At 45.8% G+C, this 26594-nt stretch overlaps 2 protein-coding genes across 2 annotated transcripts in view; both read right to left on the reverse strand.

The window, feature by feature from the left end:
* Positions 1–3816: 3816 nt before the first annotated feature.
* On the reverse strand, positions 3817–15386 carry scn3b (sodium channel, voltage-gated, type III, beta). The gene is made up of 9 exons (XM_047035295.1): positions 14691–15386; positions 13884–13953; positions 12885–12963; positions 12584–12717; positions 12154–12243; positions 10336–10499; positions 9823–10048; positions 7341–7479; positions 3817–4701 (listed from the first exon to the last, which is right to left on the reverse strand). The coding sequence occupies exons 5-9, from the start codon at positions 12200–12202 to the stop codon at positions 4695–4697; spliced, it is 585 nt and encodes a 194-aa protein (XP_046891251.1). The 5' UTR covers positions 12203–12243; positions 12584–12717; positions 12885–12963; positions 13884–13953; positions 14691–15386; the 3' UTR covers positions 3817–4694.
* A 2177-nt stretch (positions 15387–17563) lies between these two features.
* Positions 17564–26594, reverse strand: part of si:ch211-286b4.4 (SCO-spondin) — a 53716-nt gene continuing 44685 nt past the window's right edge. Inside the window, exons 84-102 of the mRNA XM_047035943.1 lie at positions 25861–26005; positions 25378–25510; positions 25146–25292; positions 24686–24812; positions 24328–24539; positions 23838–24000; positions 23569–23657; positions 22378–22544; positions 21902–22031; positions 21515–21747; positions 21356–21416; positions 20488–20616; positions 20037–20372; positions 19707–19843; positions 19505–19611; positions 19166–19245; positions 18633–18661; positions 18340–18420; positions 17564–18137 (exon numbers count right to left, since the gene is read on the reverse strand). Of these exons, the coding sequence (XP_046891899.1) occupies positions 17769–18137; positions 18340–18420; positions 18633–18661; positions 19166–19245; positions 19505–19611; positions 19707–19843; positions 20037–20372; positions 20488–20616; positions 21356–21416; positions 21515–21747; positions 21902–22031; positions 22378–22544; positions 23569–23657; positions 23838–24000; positions 24328–24539; positions 24686–24812; positions 25146–25292; positions 25378–25510; positions 25861–26005 (2875 nt within the window). The 3' untranslated portion in view covers positions 17564–17768. The remainder of the gene's footprint in view (positions 18138–18339; positions 18421–18632; positions 18662–19165; positions 19246–19504; positions 19612–19706; positions 19844–20036; positions 20373–20487; positions 20617–21355; positions 21417–21514; positions 21748–21901; positions 22032–22377; positions 22545–23568; positions 23658–23837; positions 24001–24327; positions 24540–24685; positions 24813–25145; positions 25293–25377; positions 25511–25860; positions 26006–26594) is intronic.

Below are 26594 nucleotides of genomic sequence, written 5' to 3' on the forward strand. Positions count from 1 at the left end.
CAGAAACAGAGCACCCAGACTCTCCACGGTTCCCTTCTCCAGACCACACCCTCTTATGGAGTAGCAGGGGATCGGATGAGGGTCGGGGGGCAAACAGGGAACTCCCTTTCCGGTGTCCTGGAGGACCCTGCATGGGCACTGTGCCCCTGAAGGGTGGTGGAGGAGAAGGGGTGGGGATGTAAGGAAGAAGAGGAGGAGGGATGTGACGAGAAGGAGTAGGAGGAAGAGGTAGGAGAGGAGGTGTGTGTACGGAGGAAGAAGAAGAGCAGGAGGTGAAGAAAGAGAAGGTGAAGGGAGAGAGGGAAAGAGAACCTATTGAGCTTTCAAAAAGGAAAGAAAGTCAGCAGCATTGTCCAGCCAAGCGCTGAAACTGGTGGATTATAATTGTGTGAATCAGTGTATTAAACCAGAGCCCTCAATGTGATGGTTGGACCTCCTCAGCTTTGGATACCCCGCAATTCATAGTAGAAGATGACTGAGTCATCTCAATGCCTATGGCTAGCACAGCTTTCAAACAGCTGTAAAACACATGCCTGAAACAGCTGGGTCTAAAAGCTCTGAAATCTCCCCGAAATAGTCTGGAAACAGCCCACTAACAGCCCTGAAACAGCCCACTAACAGCACTGAAACAGCCCACTAACAGCCCTGAAACAGCCCACTAACAGCCCTGAAACAGCCCACTAACAGCCCTGAAACAGCCCACTAACAGCCCTGAAACAGCCCACTAACAGCCCTGAAACAGCTCCCAAACAACAAATCCATGGCGTGCTTGCATCGATGAACTGTAATGTTTTTCTTTTTTTGGCACACATCTGCAGGAAGAGAGCTATAGGATGGGAGCTTCATTCCAGCTGAAGTGTGTGGCTCCACTCAGCCTGGCTTGACCCTGGCAGTGGGACAACGTGCTCCAGCGAGGATAGAACCACGGTGCTGGAGAAGGGGCAAGGACGACCCAGGATACCCAATACGCTGCTACAGTAGCACTCGTGGTTTATCAAAGAGCCTGTCTTCCATCACAAAACTGAATCTCCAGAGGATAAATGGTCCCAAGCCAGCAGGGTGGCTATTGATCCCCGATCAATACGTGTGATTTTAGGAGAGAGAGGTGTCTGTGCATCTGTCCAGCTGAGTCACTGCTGGACGGGTTGATGACATGGCCGGCCTCTCTGATCAAGCAACAACCATCCTTCATTACTTAACCAGGCTCCATATATGGTCAACAGTCAACAGTCGAGTTCACTTCCTGTTTACAATCTCGTTGAAGGGGGGAGTGTGCAGAGACTTAATAACAGCTCAGCTCTGATAAGTGTTGCTATTGGCTACCAACATTGTGTGAAAGTAGTGGCTCTTGGTGTAGTTGTTTTGTTGCCAATCATGGACCTATTGTCTAAGTGGCTTTGTAGCTTTTTAACTGTCGTAACTACCATCTTCCAACACAGAATCTCTATCTGTGTCACCCACTAGAGGGAGACAAAGACCCTGCATGCAGGATTGATCCAACTCATCAGGACGATAGTGATGATTATGACATTGTGGCTGAGTGGAGATTTCAAATACAGACACTCGTGTCAGAAGGGGTTTGAATCGGGCCCATCTGACGGTAGCCGTGATGCGGGTGACAGTGAGAGGCTCTCCCTCATCCTGCCTTCACCCCCACGAGAGCCAGGAGGAAATAGCAAGTGTGATTGTCCTCAATTGAATCAGAGCTTATATGACTAAAACACAATTAGCCTAAATACGGGCTTCTGTAAAGGCCTATGCCATCCGTCAACTGTTAGTTTTTTCCTAAAAGCTCAGAAATTGGTATGTATTGGCAATAACAAGCAAAGCAATGCAGCCGTAATTGCATTGCAGCTGAATGATGAAATAGCCGGGTGACCCAGTGTTATCACCAAACTGTTATGTGAGAATTGGATTTGAGCTGCTGCCGGCTGGGAGTGTTGATAATCATGCCTCTGCTGCAGCAGCTGGGGGAGTGGAGACTGTGTGTGCGTTTGTGTTTGTGCGCGTGTGTGTGAATGTGGGGGGTATATGCGTGTGGACTGTTTGTGTGTGGAGTGCGTGTGTACATTTGTGTATGTGGGCAGAATGGGTGTGTGTGTGTGTGGGGGGAAGGGTGTTTGCGCGTGCATGCGTCAGTGTGTCCATACATGTGCGCGTGGGCGTGTGTATCCATGTGCGTGTGGGGGGGGTCTTTTTGTGTGGGAGCAAATTATGTGATGGAGACGTCATCTGTAATCAGAGCTGCAGCTCCGGCGCCCTGCTGTAATTGCTTCCGTATTTCAGTAAAGACATCGTCCTCGTTGGAGATCTGTCTGCTCTGGGGGCTGTCAGGCGGGAGAAGAACAGACGATATTGAGCAGATCTGTTTATTACAGAGACAGCATCATGGATTACAGGAGCAATCAGCTCTGGATGCTGGAGGCGCCCCAGTACAGTATTGGAGGGGAGGCTAAACAGAGCGATCTGTAGCAGCTGAAAAGCCTGGAGGAAAACATGGTTCCAGAAGCCTCCTCAGCTCAGTCCACTTACATCCCTAAATGTAAACTTACAACGGACCGAAAACCTTTTCATCTGTCATGAAACTGAGTTGTACCACTGAACCCTCTAGTTGATATCAAAGGCAGAACCTTGGGGAGCTTTTCTGTTGTGGGGAGCTGTTTCTATTGCTACATTGGAATGTTTTATTGCAATTTGAGGAAAACAAATAGGTCCCTGAAGGGCCATGGGTACTTTATCTCCCCAAGTCTGCTTGACGGCAGAGGAGTTTGTGTAGACTGACATAGCTTGCAAAGGAATGCCTACTTTGGGGTTTGAGGAGGCAGAGCAGAATCTGATTACGGGGTTTGAGGTAGCTCAGAAAAGTCTGACTGTTTAGGGTCAAGGAGCAGAACAGTGTGACAGTGTAGTTTGAGGTAGCTAACCAAGGTCTAAATGTGTGGTTGGAGGGAGCAGGGCAGAGTCTAATTCTGTGGTTTGTGGCCAATAAGAAATACCTAACTGTGAGGTTTGAGGGAGCAGAGCAGTGTAACCGTGTAGTTTGAGGTAGCTGTAGTTTGAGGTAGCTAAGCAAGTTCTGACTTTGTAGTTTGAGGTGGCTAAACATGGTCTGACTGTAATTTGAAGAACCATGCGCGCCACACATCATGCAGAACACAACAGACCCAGACGATTTGCTCACCCGCTGAGGGCTTGCCTGGGTTGCTATAGCGACAGCTGCTAAATCTGTCACGGCTGTGGAACGCTGTGCTCTGGGTTTTTTCCAGTAAGTAGCCAGGTCCCCCCCCCCCCACACACACCGACAGACTGGTGCCATAGATCAGCTCTGGTCTTCCAGTAACTAACCAGGCCCCTATCATGTTAAAGCAGTCCTGAAAATGGGTTTCTTTCATGTTCATATTTACATTGAAAATGAAATAGCCCATTAATGGTCCAACTAAGGATGGAGGGCTAGAACTAACCACCTATCCTCCTATTGAAAATGTTAAAAGTCTGTCTGGAAGTCAGGCATGGACAAATGCTTTCCAGCCCTCTGCATTGACGCTTTCTCTGTAGTTGAAGTGTCTCTGAGTGACAGGGCACCCAGTGTTTTGTGTTTTTAAGAGAACAGTGTAATTGCACTGTTGTTTGAGAGCTGGAGAGTGTGGTGTTGATTGTGGGGCAGAAATAGAAAACAGACAAAAGAAAAAAAAAAAAAAGAAAAAGTAACCTCAGATAGAGGATTGGTGGTAGGAGAGAGAGAGAAAGAGAGAAAGAGAGAGAAAGAGAGAAAGAGAGAAAGAGAGAGAAATGAAGCCCTTACGGCAAATTGAATGCATTGTTTTAATAACGGCACAATGGAAAGAGCTTACTGTGTTCCACAGTTGCATGAATCAGGAAGCACACAGAGACCCTCTGAGACATATTGCACACAAGCTTATACATTTACAGTCACTAGAGTACTAGAAACACAGTTTGCCTTTACAGCAATATGACTGGCTTTGCAGACAATAGCAAAACAAGCCCTCATGTCTGAATCTTATATTATGAAAAAAGCAAAAACAAATATAAAAAGGCAGGTTGGTTATTATGGAGCGTGCTGACAAGAGGAGACTTATTGGAGGATACATTTGACATTCAAACCGTGGACACATTACACATTTGTAATGTGTTATACAGTGTGTGTGTAGTATTGTCTTGGAATAACTTCATTGTGTAATACCTTGTGGGCATAAAAACATTGTCTCTCGGTACAAATGTCAGGAATGTTCCACCTATATAAAATGTATGCAAATCCATTTTCTGTAAAAACTCAAACAAGTCAAACAAAACATTTGACCTAAAAAACTCATTGTATCAAAAGTGTAAAGATAAACAAACCAAAAAGCAAAAACGTCAAATCATGTCCCACATATTGATAAAAAAGAGAGAAAAAGAAAATGTATCCATTATTCATTATTTGAACAAAAGTAATTTTTGAAATTGTCTTTAGCTTTTTTGGGATGACGGTGAAGCAAGTGAAAGTTCTTGAGAGTAAATAAGCACTTGAGATTTTGGCTGGAACACCCCCCTGCACTCAACCAATCACAGGAAAGATTTGGCAGACTTCCTGGTTGCCTTCATGGCTGATGGGAGTTCTAAATGACATCACAAAATGTTCTGTCCCCTGGCCCTTAGTGTTCCGTCAAGTGATAGCAAAAGGTCTGTCTGATTGGTCAGAACCTGAAACAGAGAATAAAAACACATTTTATTTTTCTCTTCAATTGTTGTTCAATCCCTGATCTCAATAACACAATTAACGAAGACGCTAAACTACGGGAGTTATGTGAAGTGAAAACTTCCAGAAGTCACTCCAGGCAGCGTCTGTTGTTGTGCCTTTGAACATGGCATGAAACATGAAAACTCTGAGCTGTCAGCATTCATTCATTCTTAACTTTGCACAGCTCCTATCTCAGTGACAGCTGAGAACAACAGCAATCACATTCAATCCTCAACTGTTGAAATTAGTGATGCCAACTGTTCAGGGGAGGGGGGGGGGGGGGGTGATCATCCATTCCCTTGGAGGACAGCTTAGTTCTTACATTGATTTAAAGAAGGACTGGGGAAGAGAACAACAGTTGTGATAAAGTATCGAAATGTTGAACGAATGTTAAATGCCAGCAGACAGAGTGGAGGAGTCACGCAGATGACGGGACGGGGCAAGGATTGTTGGGAACAACAGCGTGAAAATGGACTATGAACAGAGGAGTGTGGAGGACGAGGCGATGAACACAGGATGATCTGAGAGGAAGGGGGTGTTCCGGACCAGTTCAGAACACAGACTGGGGGGGGGGGGGGGGCACTTTATAAATACCGTGTCATGTCTGTAACAGTCAAGACTGTTACTAGGTGGTCGCGGGGGTTGGTAGGCTGTCTCTCTGCTCAGAGGGGAGGGCTAGGTAGTCAGTCCTATAGAAAGCATGGCGGGGGGGGGGGGGGGCAAAAACACAGGCATGTCTAAGACCCTGAAGACACTCTTCTAAACACCAGGGTGCCTCCATTTGAATGTAGTCACACCACAACAAGACATTTGATCATCACAATGTGGCGAATCTCATTTAAAACAGGAGCCTGATTCTGATATGAGAATTATATGAACTAAATTGCACTTCATAGAATATGTGAGAAAACACTGTCATGACATGGCTGGCGTGTCCTCTGTTGTTTCTCTAAGACAGGAATGTCTGTAATACCCAAGGTTCAGCTGTGAATATCTGTCCCTTACTTACATAAGGTGTGTGATCTATGACCCTTTAACAAACCCAAAGCTTTGGAACCTTCTAGAACAATGCATTAGCTGTGTATAAGTGTGTGAGTATGTGTGTGCAAAGTAGGTGTTGTGAGAGTGTGAATGTGTGTGGAGAGTACTGTTAGTGTGTGTGCGAGTGTGTGTGTGTAGAGTAGGAGTATGTGAGTGTGTGTGTGTTTGTGTGTGTGTAAAGTAGGTGTATGAGAGTGTGTGAATGCATGTGTGGAGAAGGTGTGTTGGTGTGTGTAAGAAGGTGTGTGCGTAATGAAAAGTGTAACTTGTGTGTGAGTGAGTGAGAGAGAGAGAGAGAGAGAGAGAGAGAGAGAGAGAGAGAGGGAGAGAGAGAGAGAGAGGGGGGGGGAGGGCACCCAGCACAGTAGCATTACTCAGGTGGTTCCGATCCATTAAACTCCATCAGTACTGAGGGAACGCTCCACTTGCTGTCAAAACTTAATGCAGCGTCTCTGAGACTGGATATCAATACCCATTAGCTGGACACGGAGATCAGAGTGCATGGCGTGTCTGTTTAAAACACATTTAGCAACTAACCATCCAAGCTACATCTCTAGCAGATGCAAGTCTGTTTGAACCAAGTGACTTCCCTCCCTGTGGAGATATTGATCTGAACACACGATCGCTTGTACGTGCTGTGAACATCAGCCTCTTGTATCCCGTGTAGGGGAGACAATCTGTCACTGGAATACACCATACATTCAGTGTGTCTATCACACAATATCTTTAAGACAGTGAATATAACACAATAGATATTACACAATACATTTGATACAATCCATGGCTTTTCAGCATGACCACCGTTAAATCACCCCGGGCAATTCATCGCCAGCATATCGTTCTGATGAATTGTGCAACAACAGCATGTAGGAATTACAGGCTCCTTCCCAATGGGCCATTCATCATAATACTGTACAGACTAGCTGGAGATAATACATGTCATCACACTGGCTGGACAAGCTTGAAGGCTCAACAAACGCGATTGGATTTTAAACATGTTCCCTGCATAATTTCTCCGGTCACACACCACTCATGCACACACACACTCTCACATACACACACACACACACACGCACATGCTCTGAGAGCATGTGGGTGCTGACAGGACAGGAATGTATATCCCTGTCTGTAGAGCGTGCATATAGTTTGTGTGTTTAATACACAGTGTGTGTGCGTGTGTCTAGAATGTGTATGTAGAGGCTGTGTGTGTGTGTAATACACAGTGTGTGTGTGTGTATGTAGAGTCTGTGTGTGAGTCTAATACACAGGTGTGGGTTCAGAGTGTGAGTCAGACAGAAAGTGTGTTCCTTTCACTTAATCACTCACTTTTTCTCTGACTAGACACTATCTTTTACTTTTTCCCCTCACCGCCCTCTTTTTCTCCGTCTCTTTCCCTCTCCCCTCTCTTCCCTCTCTCTCCCTCTTCTCTCCCCCTCCCCCCTCTCTTTTCCTCCCTCCCTCTCTCTCCCTCTCCCCTCTCTTCCTCCCTCTCTCTCCCTCTTCTCCCCCCCCCCCCCCCTCTTTTCCTCCCTCCCTCTCTCTCAGTGGTGTGTGTACTTACGCATTGTCCTGTGTCTGCTCGTCCGACCTGGAGATCTTCCTGTAGCAGTAGACCATCTCCACCAGGAGCCAGCAGGTGAGGGACACCAGCAGCACATACATCATGATCTCAGAGTACAGCGCTGCAGTGTCCTCCATGGCTGGGGAGGCAGGACACACACACACACACACAGACACACACACACACACAGACACACACACACACCAGAACAGTCATTACTGTAAAACATTTCCCCAGATCTCAAGCTATATGAGAGGTGAACTGCCCCTGTCTCAGGTATCACAGTTCTAGTGGACAGGAAGTCAGGCAAGGTGAGACTCAGTCCGCTGGAGATGGAAAAGCATGCCTTGTGTTCACATGAGAGGAGTCTTTGGTCCATATCGGTCAAACTGGGATTTTCACCCGTTTTTGTAAAATATCCAAAGAGCCAACCTGTTGTTGACAGATTATGATGCGACACTCTTAAACTACCATTCGCAACGCTATGATATAGAAACCAAATTCCTCTGATGATGTGGGTGGTTCCCTGCATGCATTCATCATTCTCTACTAGGAAGGGTCCCAGGATAAAGTGATTGTGCTGACTTTTAAAACCAAGGTTGTTAGTAAATTGCCAAAAAGTTGTCTACTGTACATTCTCAGTAAAACTCATATTCTCCTTGTTATTAGACACACAAATTTAGAATTAAGTAAAATAATTGATCCTGAAGTGAGTAATAACAATTTAGTTTACTTATACGGTCTGTATACTGTACAAATAGCATATGAATCACACAGATATTTTTTATTATTATTTATTATTTCTGTTTCAAAATAAGAGTCCTTCCTTCAAAAAAAGAGTGCTGATGAGCTGGTGCCAAACTCCAACAAGTCCATTACAGCTATAGCACAGGCAGACATGCAGCATAGGATTAAAATACTTTGGCTGTGTCAAAAGTCAAGATCATTAAATATGATCGTAAATGCCACAGACTAGTTCATAGTTTGTCAAAGTTCAAATGATTGAAATCTATGACGAGGAAACGTGACTCCTAATGAAAATCCATTAATCTGATAACGTTCTGCAGTGAATTGCTAAATACCATTAATGTAAGGTGATTCCTTGAAAAGATTGACTAAACTGCAGTTTAACCACAATCAGTCGCTCTGCCTGACTTGACTGGGAAAGGCACAGATGACATTAGCAACATTATAGCCTTGTCCATTGTGATGCTACGGGTCTATCTGCAGATAGACAATGGATTTTTGCAATTTGACACCAACATGAAATGAGTATAACATGTGATAAATAAAATGTACAATATATATACACATGTATATATTGTTATGTGGTATACAAGGGTATTGTGTGAATTACAAAAGGAAAGTCAGATAGGCATTTAGATGTATTCTTTCATTGACGTAAACCAACCACTTGGATACAACCATCTATATGTGTGTCTCTGACAATCCACAGAGAAACACATAGAGATATTATAAAGAAAAAACGTGGCCAAAAACAAATATACAACATGATTTGTATATTTGATTAAGGTGAGAGACTATTCATTCGACAAGACAAGCATTCAGCATGAAGACAGACCAAAGTCAGTACATTACCAGCTTAATAAACACAGTATAGTAGCTGGTCAGAATAAAGCCTTTTCCTGACAACTACTGCTCTCCACTGAGCAACAACAACAAGGACAGAACAAAAACACAATTATTGGTGCAAAACACGTACCCACAGTGACAGCACGGAGACTAAGGAGGGGTGGTAATCGTTAGTAATAGCTATTGCATAAACATTTTTTTAAGAATGTCTTAAAATGTTTCTTTTTATTCAAATCTGTGTTAACAGTTGTTAGAAAACGCCAAAGGTGCCAGACAAACAGGAAATGGGAGTGGAAGGGGGTGTGCGGGAGCTAGCTGCTCTGCACATCGTGAACTGTATAGATAAGAATACACATCACACAGCAAATAGCTCAGCTTGTACTGAACCGGAAAGGACAAAGATAGGGAGAGAGGGAAGGGGAGAGGGAGAGAAAAGAGAGTGAGGGAAGGAGAGAGGACTCTTCCCTAACTCCCCGCCTGGGATGGCACTAAAGTTTGTGGTTCAATCCCTGACTCTTGCTGACCATGTATCAAAGTGTTCTTGACCAAGACACTGAACCCCAAGCTGCTCCTGATGGGCAGCCTAGCGCCTAGCTCCGTCACCATGAGAATGGCTAAAGGAGAGGTAAAATGTAAAGTGCTTTGGGTGTACCATTAAATGCGCTATATAAATGCAGTCCATTTACGATTCTCTCTCCTTCATTCCCTCACTCCCTCTTTTTGCCTCTCTCCTTCCCTCACTGTAATTTGAGAGATTGAGGGTGGATGGATGAAGAGGGGAATTAATTAGAACAATTTAGAGGGAAAATATCGAAGGGGGTTCTGATGGAGGGATGGAGAGAGAGAGGAATGACAGATGGGAAGGAGGGGGAGAAGGATGGATGCGTACCTTCTTCTCTGACGACCAGATGGATTACCTTGCTGTGACTGAACAAGGGCTTGTAGGAGTCAAACACAAACTGCCGGGAGACCAGGCACTTGTAGTTCCCCGTGTCATTGAGTGTGACGTTCCTGATGCTGATGGAGACATCCTGGAGGTCCTTGCTGCCATTCCACAGCAGGCGGCCATGCCAGGGCCCCTCCACCGCAAGAGGACCTTCATTATACCGGTAGATCTGACAAACACACACACACATATACCCATATGCACACACACACGCACACACAAATACACAGACGTGCACGCATATGCAAAAATATACACCCATACACACACACACACACACACACACACACACACACACACACACACAGATATATGCACATGCACAGATGCACACACAGGTGCACATGCATAAGCACAAATATACACCCATACACACATGCACACATTATCAGTTAGACAGTGGAAACATGCATGGATAGATGCAGGTCTTGGATCATGTGACCAGGAGAAACCTACAGTGATTGGCTTCTGTCCGGGAGGTTCATAGGACCACTCCACCTCTGTCTTAGGGGTGATCTCCTCTCTCTTCATACAGGAGATACACATCAGCTTCATGGGGTTCCCCACAACGGCATTCGTCTCTGACTCCAAATCCACACACACCAACTGGCTGGGGTGGACTGGGGACAGAGAAGGGAAAGAGGCAGAGATGAAGACAGAGGTAGAGAAAAGGGTAGATAAAGATAGAGAAAGAGGCAAAGGTGGAGTTCAAAAGAGGTAGGGGCAGAAGTGAGTCAGAGTCAGACACAATAAAAGAGGCAGAGGCACAATTAGAGGCAGAGGCACAATTAGAGGCAGAGGCCGGCCCTAACTCTCACCCACAAAAACATCTACTTCCAGAGTACGCCACATTGCATCATCCAGACCATCATCGAGCGGTGACCTCATTCTACCCATGATCCTCTACTGCTCCTGCTGTACATCCTATCAAACAATCTGCTGACCCCCCCACCCCCCTCCCCTACCAGCACCACACCACAACCTCCCCCACCCTAATGAGGAGACCACAGCACTGCTATTCTCCAGCCCAGACGACCCCATGGCCTGCCAGACGCCACCACTTTGAAAGATAACACACTGTTAAACTAAATCACACTGTGGGCTTAAACACAATTTCACAGGCCAGTGAGCGCCGAGGCCACACACAGAGAACACACCATTATCCAGACAAGTGCACTGGTAGTTACATAATGGAGGGAGGGAGGAATACTGGAGGTGGGTAAAGAGAAGGAGGGAGTGTAGGATTGAGATATATATATATAAGGTGGGATGGAGGGACGGTGGGAGATGATGGATTGTAGGACTGACAGATGTGGGACCGTGGTTGGGTGGATAGGTGGGAGTGGAGGGAGTGAAGGAATGCAGGATTGAGAGGTGGCTGGATGATGAGGGAGGGTGGGAGAGGACGGATATAAGAGTGGGCTGTGGGATTGAGGGACGGAGGGATGTAAAGATGTGGGGACCAGGGATGTGTGTCAGGACCGTGTTGTCCTGCATGACTGTGGCAGGCCTAGCTGCGCTTACATAACCCACAAAGCTGCAGGGTAGACACTGTCAACATTGATCACATCTCCAGCCTTTCTGAGAGAGCAGACAACCAGATGGAAATGTGAGTGAGAGAAGAGAGAGGAATAGAGAGAGGCAGAAACAGAGAAAGACAGGGAGGGAGGAATAAAGAGAGGCACAAAACAGAGAGAGAGAGGATAGAGAGAGAGAGACAAAAAAAGAGAGTCAGAGAAAGAGGTTCAAAAAGATAGACAGAGAGAAAGAAAATCAAAAAGAGATAGAAAGACATAAAGAGGAAGAGAGATAGACAGACACAGAGAGAGAGAGAGAGAGAGAGAGAGAGAGAGAGAGAGAGAGAGAGAGAGAGAGAGAGAGACACACAGAAGGAAACGGCCAACAGGAAGCTCCTAATGTTGCCTCTAGAAAAATCTATACATTAGCTGTCTTCTCATGCTAGTTCTGACTGCTGGGTAGGCTTGGCCCCCTGAGCTTGAATGAGTGCACTATTCTATTTTCAGGAACAGAGAAAGACGGAGTGTGCGGTATCCTTTATTTGGCAAACCCATATACCTAAAGCATTGTAAAGGGGAGGATTTGACCAGTGACTTTGTAATATGGGGAGGGGGTCGGTATAGCTCAATGATACAACATTTGACGGCAGATAAAGAGGTTAAATTAGTTCAAATCCCCCCTTCATGTTGCTTTGGATAAAAACATCTGCTGAATGTTAAGGTTTAGGGTTAGGGCACAAACATCTACAACACTTACCAACTACAACCAGAAGAATTAGAGAACGCACTACTGCTCTGGTTAGCATAGTGGACGTTTGTACCGATGGTTCTTGGGGGGAAACTCTGCCTGTCCACAATGAGAGAAAAATGAGATTTCGTGAGCTTTTGTGAGACCTCCTGATGTATTCAGGACCATGGACAGCGACGCATTGAGTTAGGCCTTCTAAACTTGCCACTTATCCAAAGAGCTTAGTTTAACCTACAAAATGCAAATATTTCAATTAATATAAACAATTTTATTTTGTTTTGATGATTCATTTAAACAGTTGTGAAGCTTTATGAAAAAATAGACTGTAAGAAATGTATTGATTGCAATTATACAGGTAAATCTATATGGGAACTGTTGTTGACGATGTGAGATTTCTAAAATAAAGTAGGCTACTGAGAAACATAAAGCGGACACTCACTATCTTGTACTGTGAATCCGGAGCTTCGGCATCAAAAAAGCCGTGAGAAACCTGTGGATTCCAGGCGGTGCAGCGACAACTTGTCTGTGCGTTGCGGGTATTGGAAGCGATTCAAGAACTATTCTCTACGCCAACTTAAGGAAAAGAACATTATAAAAACGTAACAATCCCGATAACACCGATACAAATTATTGTAATCCTTTTCCAGATTATTTCAAACAACAGGAACCGTCCGCAGATAACGTGTTTCTGCGCCGCTCTCCACTGCCTTTGTTTTTTTTTTAAATAAACAGCCACTTACCAATAGGAGTGTATTTCTCTTTGATGCGCATGCGTGTCACTCCCTGTTGTAGTATTGTTGGTCCCAGTCCTACATGGTCCTGTTGGAAAGCGAAATAAAATTAACAGAATAATGCTGGTTGACGTCAGTTATCAATCAGACGCTCGTTGCAAGAAAATAATTGGATACAACTGGTTTTCGTTTGAAATTCAGTTGCTATGACCGGTAATATAATGAAAAAATTAAGACAATAGGCTTGTGTACCAGAAGGGTGTAACCAACAGTTTTATCTCTAGCACTAGTACACTGTTGTGTGGATAAAGAACAGTGGTTCTACTTAAGCCTTTTGTACATCCCTGATCTCCATACTCCTCAATTCCTCAGGAGAATGTAATGTGTTATATAAGCATGTTATACAGCTGTGTATGGAAGAGATGGCAGCTAACTGATGAGCATGTTTCGTACCAGCCCAGTGAGCCAAATCTAACCCTGCATGCTTCTCTCTCCCCTCCAGACATCTACACAAACCCTGTGACAGATCAGAAGCCTCCCTCGTGCAGTCTTTAAATCCTGTGTGTGTGTCCGCACGTGTGTTTGTATGTAAGTGTGTGTGTGTGTGCGTCCCGTGTTTGTAATTCAACACAATATTAACTCATCTTGACAACAACAACATGCCACCTAGATGCACACAGTTGGTTTCCAAAATGTTTGTACTCAATTGAAATACACATGTATTAATAATTGTTATTATTGTTATATTATTATTCATAGTATTGTTATTATTATTAATCTAAATACATTCTGATGTCTGCTTCCAAACATACTGTGGTTGCAGGACTACACTGTACATTCACACAGTACACGATTCACAAGCACTGCAGGACCTACTGTACAAGCAGATGAAAAAAACTTTTGCACATTAGCGTGCCCTATCGTAAGCGTGATTAATGGCCCAGTGTTTTGCAGGAAGAGGACTTGACCTTTTAAAGAATGGTGTCTCTGACATTTGTCCCTGATCACCTGAAGCTGCTGGTGGATGATGGGTGATGATGATCCTCGCCCATTCTGTCTGCTGCTCCCTCTGTTATCCCTGAGGGTCAGAGCCACAACAGGAGAGAATAGAACAGAGAGTCATAGAGTAGAACATGAGATAATGTCATAGACTAGAACAAAATGTAATAGAACGTAAGAGAATGTCCTAGAATAAAACAACATTGAACAGAGCAGAAGTGCAGAAACAATTTAGAATAGTTTATAGACTAGACTGACAATTTAGAATTGATATACAATCAAATCTGTGGCACAATCTTAAAACATGATCTATACAAGTCCAGGTTATCACTGAGTAAAGGTATCCCTTCTAGAATTTTTTTTCCCATTTATACATCTTGGTGAGAATGGAGATTATGTCCCTCGGGTCTAGATTATAATCTAGATTACAATCCACGTAACCATCAGATCATGTCCTTTTAATCTAAGCATCAATGTATGTAGAGAATCAGTGGAGTTCAGGCCAAAAGGGTACATTCAAGGATTTAAGAAATCATCATGGATTATAAGGTTTTAATTCTGATGGATGTCTATGTAATTCTTCTTATCATTATTCTTCTCATCACAATGACACACAATGACACTTCACAGATTTGTACGTGCATCTACATAGGTAGGCTTGGGTTCATCACACAGTCACATCATGATTCTCTCTCTTTCATATGGTCTCTTGATTGCTATGTCTCATTTTTACATATCTCACTCCAGTTGTACGGATTTGCATGTGTGGATAAACTACATAGGCAGGCTGGTCTTACTTATTTGATGTTATCTTACCTGATACGGTCTCTCTTTTCTCTTTGTCTTGTGTTGTCTTTTGATTGATTTATCTGATTTATCTCTTTTTTCTTCACTTACTTGCACAAATTTGAGTAGAAGTGGAGCTGCTTTGTTGCCAGGCGAGGCTAAGCCCCCCTCCACTCCCATCCAATCCCCCTCAATCAGAGACTAAGTATGGCAGACCTGGTGCCGCCATATCCTGGAAACGAGGATACCATGGCAACTGCAATGCAGAACGATCGTGTCGCAGAGTTCTGATGACTCAGAATGGATGCAAATGGAAAGTTCTCAGGACTCTCTGTTCCGCTCTCCCTACTTCTCCCATCTAATGTATATTTCCCTCTCACTGACTCAAACTCTCTCAGTGCCAAACTCTCTCTCTCTCTCCCTTCAATCCACTACCAGGAGCTCTAGAAATGTATCCCCCCCGACACACACACACCCACTCTCACTTCCATCAACTAGACATGACAAGGACACTCGATATCACATTATCCACAGTTTCTTCAAATCAACCTAATCAAATAATAGGGGTCAAATAGGAGCATGCAATCCAGAAGCCTGGATATAACTTCTGATCCAAACCATGAACACACAAGAGCGATGTAGCTAGTAGTGCTTCTGCCATCTCCACACTAGCAAGTCTCACTACAGTCCCTGGTACCCTACTTACAATGACAAATAGGTAGCCAGCTCCAGCTTATATGAGAGCTTTGCACAAATGTAAGACTGCAAACTGGGACAGCCCCTTGAGCTGGCAAATTAAATCAAACAGCAACAGTATTAATGTACCCAAGACTGCTATAGTGTGTGTGTGTATGCATGTTCAAACAGAAAGTGACAGAGAGAAAAAGCAAGGGAGAGAGGGTGTGTGTGTACGTGTGTGTGTTGGTGTGTGTGTACGTGTGTGTGTTGGTGTGTGTGTACGTGTGTGTGTTGGTCAAACAGAAAGTGACAAAGAGAGGGAGTGAGAAAGTGTGTTTGTCTGTGTTCTCCAGAGACTCTAGGGAGAAGATATATCCAGATTTTCAGGGATTTGGAAGGATTTCAAGATTACTGTATGATTACAGCATGCTGGCAGCAGTAGAAAAGCATGGAAATTACCAGAAGATACTGGACTGAAGCTTTCGATAAACAATCTGGTTTAATGACAATCTGGACCGTATTAAGGGTCCACATGCTCTTCCCTGAAAGGCAGTCAAATGTAAATTTCACCTAAATATATTGTATTATATAAAAAACTGGATTAGCAAGTGGAGTAGGTATGTGGACATGAATATTGGACTGTCATTTCATTAAGGGGAAAAAAGGAGGCTAGGTGACACAACATGCAACACAGGGCACATCTTGTCAGGAATAGCTTTGAGCTGGCAGCTGCCAATAGATCATGCCAAGCTGGACACACACACACACACGAATGCAGCCCGTTTCCGTAAATAACTCTGGCGTGCTGCTGTGGAATCAAGCAACTAGAGCAGGAATAACTGAGAAGCTCACAAAATCCCTTCAGGAAGACTGTCCTGCCCGTGTTGACACGCGCCCAACAGAGGTATGACAAGTAGAGAGATAGCGGGCGCAGGAAGGAGGGAGGTGTGGTGAGTCGCCGCTGGCTATCTAACAGATAGCCCTTGTCGGCCACGGGAGCCAGCAGGACTGGGCTCCGACCAGGGCATCATCCTGGCCCTGCTTCACAAAAATGATAGCTACTGAGGGGCAGTCCAGCTGACCGTATCAATCTGTCCACAGTCCGGCCTGTTGGGGCTTTAGCTCAGCAAGCCCCTCAGAGACAGAGGAGCACTCATCATCTATTATCAGAGCTCTGGGGACAGCTCACTAACTAGGCTGCCAGCTGGAGGGAAGGACTGGGTTTTTCCAGGAAGAGCAAACAGAGACCCGCTGGTGTTGTTTTTCTTCTTTTTTGATGTTAATCAGGAGAGGGAAAGACAGGTCCAGGAGAAAAGGGGAGGGGAGAATGTTCTGGAAATCAACATGTGCCGGGAGTTGAACCATGGTCACTATGGGTATATATGTATGTGTTAGAACTAGGAGTCAGGTGGCTGAATGGTGAGGGAATCGGGCTGGTAATCTGAAGGTCGCCAGTTCGATTCCCGGCCGAGCCGAATGACGTTGTGTCCTTGGGCAAGGCACTTCACCCACTTGCCTCGGGGGAAATGTCCCTGTAGTTACTGTAAGTCGCTCTGGATAAGAGCGTCTGCTAAATGACTAAATGTAAATGTAGAACTGGCAGCCTCATGGGGAGAGCTGCTGGGAAAGCCCTGGATACCCTAGAACATGATACAGAGGAAGGAATACTAGGGAACATTCCGGAACGAGGTGGTCATCGCTCATCGTTCCAGGGTGAAAATATGAAACCACATAAGAAAATGTGAAACCACATAAGACTAAAGACTCTCATACGTCATCTGTGACACATCACGTGACACAGCAGGGGAGGGGGACTTCCCGTGTTTGCTAATGTTGCAGTGCAAGCCAAGTCCAGATAAAAAGTGAATCTCTAACTTCCTCCTTTATGCGTTTATACATACCCGGAAGTCAACCTCCTTGTTCCTCTGGATAACTTGATTTTGGTTGAATCATGGGAGGGAGGCAGCGGTACCATCAGAGGGACTGTGTGACTTCTGACCTGGAAACTATTGGTAAAGCGAGGGACTGTTTACAACCTCTGGGGTAGCTGCAGCCAGGTCACATTTAACAACAGAAGTTTGTTTGCTTGCGTCTCTGTATGAGTAAAGACTAGCCCTGGCATTATAAGAGACATGGAGACATCTTCTTCATAAAAAGAACAAGGGATATAACACCACTGCTCACCAAATACTTTACTAATCAGTGGTCATCTTTAACAAATACATTTATTGGTTAATAAGGATGGCTATATTACACACCAAAATTCAGCAACACACCAACACCCAGTAGCACACTGAGAGATAGGACTCTTCACACAGCCCTGCTTCTCCTTCCCAGTCTCCCACATCCCCAGGTGAGAGTTTCCTGGTACGGCCATCTTGGCTGCCTGCCCTCCTCCTCTCAGGGGCATGTCCAAGTCATCTCAGTGCCTCAGGGATCATGACCCCCAGCAACCAGACCACCCAGCACCTCCTGGCTCGCCCCCTGGCTGGGACTGTGGAGAGACAGGGCTGGACTGTCTCCAGCCTGGGTGGGGCTCTGAGGAGACAAGGCCCCACTGTATTCCTCCTGGTCCAGGCTGTGTCCAGGCAGGACAGGGGTGTGGGGGTGCTCCCCAGGGCCTGCTGGGTGTGCCTGGTCCCTGGGCTGGGGGTCTGGGTCTGCCTGGTCCGGCTGGTTCTGGGAGATCCGGGTCAGGAGGCTGTGAAGCTGGTCCAGGCGCTGGGAGATGTACTGTCTCTTCAGCTCCAGCAGGACTGTTCCACTGCGGCTCAGAGATGGCTGTCCTGCTGCCTCATCCTGGACCAACAACACCGGGATTAGCATTCATTACATTTAGGAAAATACACTTACGCAGAGTAGAGTAGAGTAGAATACTGTATAGAGCAGAATAGAGTGGAATGGAGCAGAGTGCAGTTCACTAGAGGAGAGTAACATTGAGTATAGTAACAGAGTTGAGTACAGCAGAGTACAGTAGAGTACATTACAGGAGCGTACCTACCTGGATGTGGCTATGGAGCTGCAGGTTTAGCTGGAGGAACACATGGTTGAGATGGTCTATCTCCTGCTCGACACAGGACCTCTGGAGAAGAGAGGAGAGGAAGGAGGAAGGAGAGGAAAGTAGATTAGAGGGGAGTAGAGCTAAGCTAAGCAAAGAGAGTGTGGAGGAGAGGACTATAAAGGGTAAAGCAATCATTCGTTTAATTCTGGCAGGAGGGAGGATGGATGAAGGGAGGTTATTATATTACGTGGAAAATTGTTTTTCTGCAGGGTGAAAAGCGCAGATAAGCTTACCTCAACCGGTGTAGTGTGCAGAGAAGGACCTAGGACAAAAACAGCATCAACAACATAACACGTTTCAGACCATCTCAGGGTTTAAACATCTGAAACATATTTGGATGTCATGTGAAGTATTCTCTTTCCTTATGCTATCGAATATTGGAATAATGACTAAACTACAATTGTACAATCGCCACTTGATGAACATAGAAACATGGACTGATTTTTGCAAGAGGCCCATTTTTGCAAGATAGTAGCAGCATTCCTAATGAAATGTCAGAGGATTTTCCATATGAAGATAGAGCATTTTGGGTGACACTTTATATCTTGGTGTTTGCTGTAAGTGTGCGTTAATAGTTAATAAAGATCCCCATGCCATGCTTTGTTAAATGAATGAGTTATTAAGACTCATAGATGTAAAACCAACCTGCTGAGGCCTTTTTGCCTATGAACTCCTTCCACAAGCACCTGAATCTAAAAGTGTTACTGCCGATTGAATCAATAAAAAGAAAGACTATATTTAGCATTACACATGAAGGTAACTGTACCCTTCTCACTGGTCGCAGAAACAGGCTGCCTGAGGCTTTTCAAGAGCTGCTCCACCTTGAAGTAGTGATACTTTTGGAGCCTGAGGGACACATGAAGACAAAAATGTGATGCCAATTTAGTTTCAGATGCTGATTTTCTATACATGAAATGCACATTTCACGTATTTAAATAGGCACGTTTATCCAAAGTGATGGACAAAAATGTTAATGCTTGTATGTGTAAAATATCTCTCCAGCTAATTTTCATAACGCGTTGCACAAATTCAAGTTGGGTGGATGTTAGTTCAGTGAACTACACTTGATGTCTGTGTGCTTGTTTTGGATGTCCCGGCCGCTCACCTGGCCGCCAGCAGATGTTCTGTGAACTGTGTTTCCGTGGGAACCCTGACATTGATGAAGTCCTCCACCAACGTCCTCCCTGTCTCCTCTAAGGGGCGGGGCTTAGCCTGTCATACAGTGAGACCGGCCCGTCAGACCTCCACCACCACCCTGGCATCGACCGAGAGCAACCCACAAGGATAGCGGGGCCTGGGGGGAATACCTGGGTGGAGGCAGAGCTGGTGAAAGAGGAGTGGAAGAGCTGGCGGCTGATGGCGGAAATGGCCTTGTGCAGAGTCTGCATAAAGCTCTGGGGCTTGGAACCTGACAGGGTGGAATGACCTGTCACACACCTGGAACCTAGAACGACACGTCCTCCATTTTGCTCTGAACTGATGGTCCATTTATCATATGGTATTTCATTTAAAATATACCTTATTAAAATGATTCTGAATGTTATAGTGATTGTATCATTGACAACATGTACAGCAAACTTCCGTTCAGTGTCTTTGCAAAGTGAAGGATCTAAGTGAGAGGTTATCTAGACTCTTACCTGAAGATAGGTAGGCCATAGCCTGCAGGATGGTGGAGATAAACTGACCAACATCCTGCAGAGTTATCTCAGATAGGTACAGCACCTGGTGGGAGGAGTCATAATAATAGTCCCCTGCGCAGTGGGCCAATTGCACGCCATCATGGGAGGAAGCAGGAAGTGATCTGGCCAATAGGAGCAGGACAGGCGGGAATGTGGGGGAGGAGCTGAGCAGCCGGACGACCTGGCAGCCAAACAGGAAGACGGCACAGTGCTGGGGGGAGAGGTTGCTCAGGGCGACCGGGCTCAGGTGTCCTGGCGATGGTTGCTCTTCTTGGGATGGTTGCTCGGCAACGGCTGGGGAGCAAAGGAGAGGAGGGATAAAAGAGAGAACAGGAGAGGAGAAAAGATCAACAAAGATATCACTTGGTGATATCACGTTCTTGGTCTCTGGTTTCCTGTGTGATCTGACCGGGTTCCGCTGAGGTGAGGTTCTGAAGGGAGTGTTGGATGTCCTGCAGAGTCCTGGAGAGAGGAGACACAGCCACCAGCTTGGACAGGTCCTGGTCACTCAGGCAGAGAGCTGTGCTCTGCAAGTGCACTGGAAGACAACACCGTTCTTTAACTTTTTAAATGATTTAAACAATAATTCAAGGGTAGCATTATCTGCATAAACATAATTGTTGCTCTGCCAATCCATAATGTAGAACAGAATGAGAAAAATTGAAACAAAACCTAAAGGTGATACCTGAAAATTAAGTGCAGTACCTACATTCATAAAAGTACTGCTCTACTGTCTTATCTCCAACTTTTTTTTTTTTTTTTCAGTCAATCAAATCTCCTGCTGTACATTTTACATGCACCATTCGTTCGGCTAAAAGCGTCTTCCAAATTATTACAATGTAAATCCAGAGGTTTTTCAGCCAAGTCAAAGTCATGTGATAGTGTGAGCTATGTGTTCCGTGGTCTAGTTGTTGTACCTGAGGTGTGGTACCTGAGGTGTGGTACCTGAGGTGTGGTACCTGAAGTGTTCTACTTGAGGTGTTCTACCTGAGGTGTGGTAAATCAAATCAAATGTATTTGTATAGCCCTTTTTACACGCAAGCATGTCACAGAGGGCTTCACATACGCCCATAGAACTGCCCCTCAACCAACCTAAACCCTCAACGTACCTTAGGTGTGGTACCTGAAGTGTTCTACTTGAGGTGTTCTACCTGAGGTGTGGTACCTGAGGTGTGGTACCTTAGGTGTGGTACCTGAGGTGTGGTACCTGAGGTGTTCTACCTGAGGTGTTCTACCTGAGGTGTGGTACCTGAGGTGTGGAACCTGAGGTGTCGTACCTGAGCCATGAGAGGCAGCTCCTGGGCCTGGTCCAGCCTGGGTCAGGTGACCTGAGGAGAACTACCACACAGAAGGACAGAAAGCAGTAAAAAGACCCTCAGTGTGTACCAGTGTGTAGTCAGGGTGTGTGTACCTGGGTGTAGTCAGGGTGTGTGTACCTGGGTGTAGTCAGGGTGTGTGTACCCAGCCTGAAGCTCACACTCCCCACCCTCTGAGTGACAGTGTGCTTGTCCCACCAGGGTCTGGCCCCGGTCCTGGTTCTGATCCGGATCCTGGTTCTGATCCCGGTCCTGGTATTGGTTCTGGTCCTGCCAGGCTTCCCCTGTCAGCCTGTATAGAAGCGCCTCCACAGACCGCAGTAAAGCCCCCAGTAGAAACACACTGGGGTCAGCTGGACAGTGGAACCCAAGAAGGTCAAACAGAGCCAGTTAGCAAGGTGCTTTGTGGCTTTGTGATGAACATTACAAGTTTATATTTGTTTGAAACTGTTTTGTTTTTGAGAATACATTATTATTGCGAACATGGGAAGTGTTTCATGTTTTTACCCTGAGCTGATTGGACGCTACTACTTCCCTCTATCTTGCTATTGGTGCAGGCTTTACCCTGCATGACATCACGGTCCAGCAGCTCTTTAAACTGACTCAGCTTCTTAGAATCCATGTTCTCCAACACATCCTGAACACAAGATACATTAAAAACAGCCACACGCAACACACACACTAAGCAAGACACACACACTTTCCAACACACACACACAATACAGAACACACTCACAATCCACACACAATACACTTGTTCTACAACACACACCACATACAATAGACACTCACAGCTCACCCATAAAACACCTAAAGTACTCAGAACTGTTTACAGTTATGAAACGTCTTGTTTGGAGCAGGCCGTGTCTATCTCCAAGTGTTCCAGGAGCTTTCATTCAGCCAACCCAGCAGTGCTGTGTCCGGGTCAGAAATACCAGGATGTGCACCTTCACAAGTATCTGGTGAACTTTGTTTTCGTTTACCCTGAGGGCGTCGGTGTGCTGGCACATGTGCTTGTAGAACTGTTGGGTGTCCTTGCGGTGGCGCGCCAGCTGGGAGGCCAGGTGGAGGTTTTGGTCCTCCATTTTGTCATACAGTGTCTTCACGTTGAACTCCTCAAGCTCTACCCGCCCAGATATGCCGCCAGGGTCTGGAGGCACGAGAGGGTGGATAAATCAAACAGTAGGAATGGTAAAAATGGACCGGAGAAAGGGGAGTAGGGAGGGGGGAAAGAGCATGTATTTTAATATACAGAGAGATAAGGAGAGAAAGAGAAAAGGACAAAAAGCGATAACGTAATTGGCAAAACGATTAGGATGGAGTGGATGAACTGGAAGTGACCTCGTCATCGGTTACATCATGAATCATAAATGATGCCTTGTCTGGTGGTTTGGAGGCGTATCTGATAATGGTGGTTTAACTGGTCTATTAGACAGCATGAATAATGTAGAGGAAAACAGTGAGGACCCATCTTTTGAAACTGCACCGGCAGTTTACTGGAATGGCTTTATGACACTTCCTAGAATTCAAGCTGATAAAATTATATTTATAGTTGACTGGTCACTCGTGATATAGCGTAATATTTGAAAAAAATCTATTGAACATACTACTTAGAATAGGATCTATTTCGGTTTGAGAAAGGGGTTTTTATCATACAGGCTTAATAATAATACTGGAATTTCAGGTTATTAAATTCAAATTTATAGTCAAACTTTGTCTGTGTACTATACAAAATTATATATTGAATACATTACTTCTGTTAATAAGATCTGTGTAGTTTGGGGATTTTATCATCCAGTGTTCATTAGAGGGTGGTGTATTACTGATGTGGAAGTGTACCGCAGTGGAGCGACTCTCCTGAGTGGCTGAGGAGTTTAGAGTTAGTGACCTCATCGCTGGAAGCTACTTGGGCAAAGGAGCAAGAACTAGGTACAAGGGGCAGGGGCTAAGGACTAACCAATAGGGGCTAGATAGTCACCAGGTTGTATGGGCTAGGGGCAAGAGGCTAGCGACTATGGACTAGATGCTAGTGACCAGGTTCTAGGGGCTAGGGACTAGGGCCTATGACTATTTCCTCAGCTAGAGACTGAGTTTAGTGGCTAGGGGTCAAGGACAATGTGCTACTGTTGGTTCTAGGTTGTGTTGAGCATGTGGTAGTCCTTCCTGAAGGTTACCTCCTCGGCAGACTGCAGGCTCCTCAGTCTCTGCTCCCTCCCCTTCTCCCCTGCTGCCCAGCACGCTGGTATGGCCTGGGGCGTCCATACTGACACACAAGCAAACACACACACACATCATCACACACATCACTTCATACACAAAAAATATATTTGATTGAACTTGCTGAAGTTTCTCCCCTCTCTATTTCTTTATATCTCTGTCTATTTCTCTCTCACTCCCACTCTTTGCTCGCCCTATTTCCTCCTCCACCCCCCTTCCCGCGGACCTCTCCTGGCTGTAGACGTACTCCACGGGGCGGCAGGGTTCACCCAGGCTCCTCCAGCGAGGCTTGGGCCTCCCCTGGGACACCAGCCTGGCCCGGTTAGGCTTCAGAACCAGGACAGTGGTGGTCACAACCAGGACCATGACCAGCACTACACTCAGCACACCTGCACACACGTACGTACAGGGGGGGTGGGTGGGGGGGTGGGAGGGGAGGGGATGGGGAGGGGTAAGGACACAGCATGACTCAGCAAGGTGCACAAGGAGAAATGTATCAAGTGGTTTTCAAATATTTCTGTATTATACATATTTTTGTATTCCTGATATACTATTTATGGTCTTTTTTAGGAACACAAGACGGCGAGTTTGGTCATCCAGACTAGTGTGGTGTGTGTGTGTATGTGTGGTGTGTGTGTATGTGAGCGTGCATGCACGCCCACACACACGTTTCGCTGTGCGTGGTGGTGTGGAGGACTGACTGGTGTGTTACCCACCCACTATGATCCCCCAGTCTGGCAGAAGGTTGAGTCTGTGCTGCTTGACCACCCCGTGTCTGACCAGCAGTGCTGGGGTCATGGGCTGGAAGACAGACGACCTGGGGTCACACTCCGTGCCCTCCTCACTGACCACCACCACCACGCTCCACTCAGACACAGCGTTATCCAGCAGCACGTACTTCCCTGGCTCGGAGAACACATGAGCAAACCTGGAGGACACCGGAGAAGAGGAGAAGATGTTAGGTTGTGTGAAGCTGTCTGGTAGAGTTGAGCTGGGTCTATTGGTCCTACCTGGTGAGTTGAACTGGGTCTATGTGTCCTACCTGGTGAGTTGAACTGGGTCTATTTGTACTACCTGGTAGAGTTGAACTGGGATTGTCTCATCAAGATCTCCAGTCTTCTGAAAGGCCCGTAGTCCCAGCCTGGGTTACTATTAAACAGGTGGTCCTTCTGGTAAACAGGGAAATGGCTGCTATCTCGATCTGATGGGACATCATTACAAGAAACCATGTAGTACCAAGGCCCAGAGCTATATGTTAACTCATGAAGTAGCTTTTATTTCAATTAAAGTAATTTTCTACACCGTCAATGTACCTACGTAACATTACAATACCGTATCCTAGATCAGTAATAGGATCTGCATTTACAGTTGGATTATACAGGGAGCAGGAATAGTGTGGCAGGTGAGCAGAATGATGATCATGTTGTTGGAGTTGTGAGGGGAAGAGAGAAGAGGAGACGGAGAGAAAAAGAGGGGAGGGGAGAAGAGGGGTGGGCTAGAGAGGAGAGTGGTCTTTGTAGTCTGCATGCAGTACCAGTGTGGTTGATGGTGAGCAGGAAGATGATCATGTCATTGGAAGAAAGGCAGACGATGGGGTTGGGGATCCGGGGGAGGACCCTCTCTCCTCTGCTCTCTGAGTCTCTCCTCTGCCTGGAGCCTGCGCCGAACACTTCTATTGGCTCTGTGGACAAAGGAGCCAATGAGCAAACAGTTCCTGGGCCGGTGACACAATTAGGTTTTCCACACAATGGTTTTAGTTCACTCACCTGATAAGAACCGATCAATGAGGACCATGTTGGTCAGAATCCAACCGAACACACCTCCAGAACCAAACTCCACAAAGTGGATGTTTCCAATGTTGTTGACATGGACGTCTGGACCCAAAACCTCTGCCATTTTCTATGTGTAAAACATCAGTTAAAGAGAGATAAACATATAGACAATAAAATACAATCTCCTAAAAGCTTCAAGGAACGTGACTTGTAGAGTACAGTGGCATCAGTACATACAATGGATAAAAGATAACAGATTATCGAATGACTATTCAGCAAAAACACAGCTTTACATATAGAGTGCTTAGAGCTATTTCTGGATGACACGATTGAAGTCGGGCCCCCAGGGATGTGACCCCAGGCTGCAGATGACAGGATCAGATGACTGGATTAGATGAGTGGATCAGGCCTGTGAGCTGTAATGTCCTCTGTTGTGGATGCAGATGGTTGTGCTCCCCTGCCCCCTGATTCCCTCACCCTGGTCCCGACCCTCTCCTCCCTCCGTCGGATGCCCAGCAGCAGCTGTCCGTCAGGTGAGAGATGGGCGGACAGCTTGGGCAGACTGGACAGACAGGACAGACCGCACAGCTCCTCCGCTGACACGTATCTCTCACACTGGCAGCTGTGCATGCACACGCACACACACACACACACACACACACACACACACACACACACACACACACACACACACACATGCATGTTCTTCTTCTTCGTAGAATTTCTTGCAGTTCCCAAGCAGAGTCAGTTGTTTCAGTCATTTGGACATTTTATCACTGCTGTTTTGCATTGAATTTGAATTGGGATTCATGAAGTTTAATTAAATGTTAACATAAGAGAGAGAGAGAGAGAGAGAGAGAGAGAGAGAGAGAGAGAGAGAGAGAGAGAGAGAGAGAGAGAGAGAGAGAGAGAGAGAGAGAGAGAGAGAGAGAGAGAGAGAGAGAGAGTGAGCGAGAGAGAGAGAGAGAGAGAGAGAGAGAGAGAGAGAGAGAGAGAGAGAGAGAGAGAGAGAGACGTAGAGAGGTAGGGTACAGAGGGATCAAACATAATCCTTTACAACAAGTATGTGTACAGTACATCAGTGCTGCATCTCTACCAGAGCCTCCTACAGACCCGAGGCTCTAAGCTGCTCTCCAGATGGGTGAGGTAAAGGTCAGCAGACAACAGACCACATGATGGGAATGTTCCCCAGCTTGCAGGGACCCAGCGCA

Source organism: Hypomesus transpacificus, chromosome 15 (genome assembly GCF_021917145.1).
Source record: "Hypomesus transpacificus isolate Combined female chromosome 15, fHypTra1, whole genome shotgun sequence".
In the NCBI taxonomy this organism is placed as follows: domain Eukaryota; kingdom Metazoa; phylum Chordata; class Actinopteri; order Osmeriformes; family Osmeridae; genus Hypomesus; species Hypomesus transpacificus.

Bases quoted from the DNA above. Each gene is read 5' to 3' on its own strand.
- scn3b (XM_047035295.1), bottom strand. From the start codon at position 12,202: ATGCTAACCAGAGCAGTAGTGCGTTCTCTAATTCTTCTGGTTGTAGTT. The intron at 10,049-10,335 runs GTAGGTTTCTCC...TGTGTTTGTCAG, and splicing joins CCGGACAGAAGCCAATCACT to ATCTACCGGTATAATGAAGG. The intron at 7,480-9,822 runs GTACGCATCCAT...CTGCCTCCCCAG, and splicing joins TCTGGTCGTCAGAGAAGAAG to CCATGGAGGACACTGCAGCG.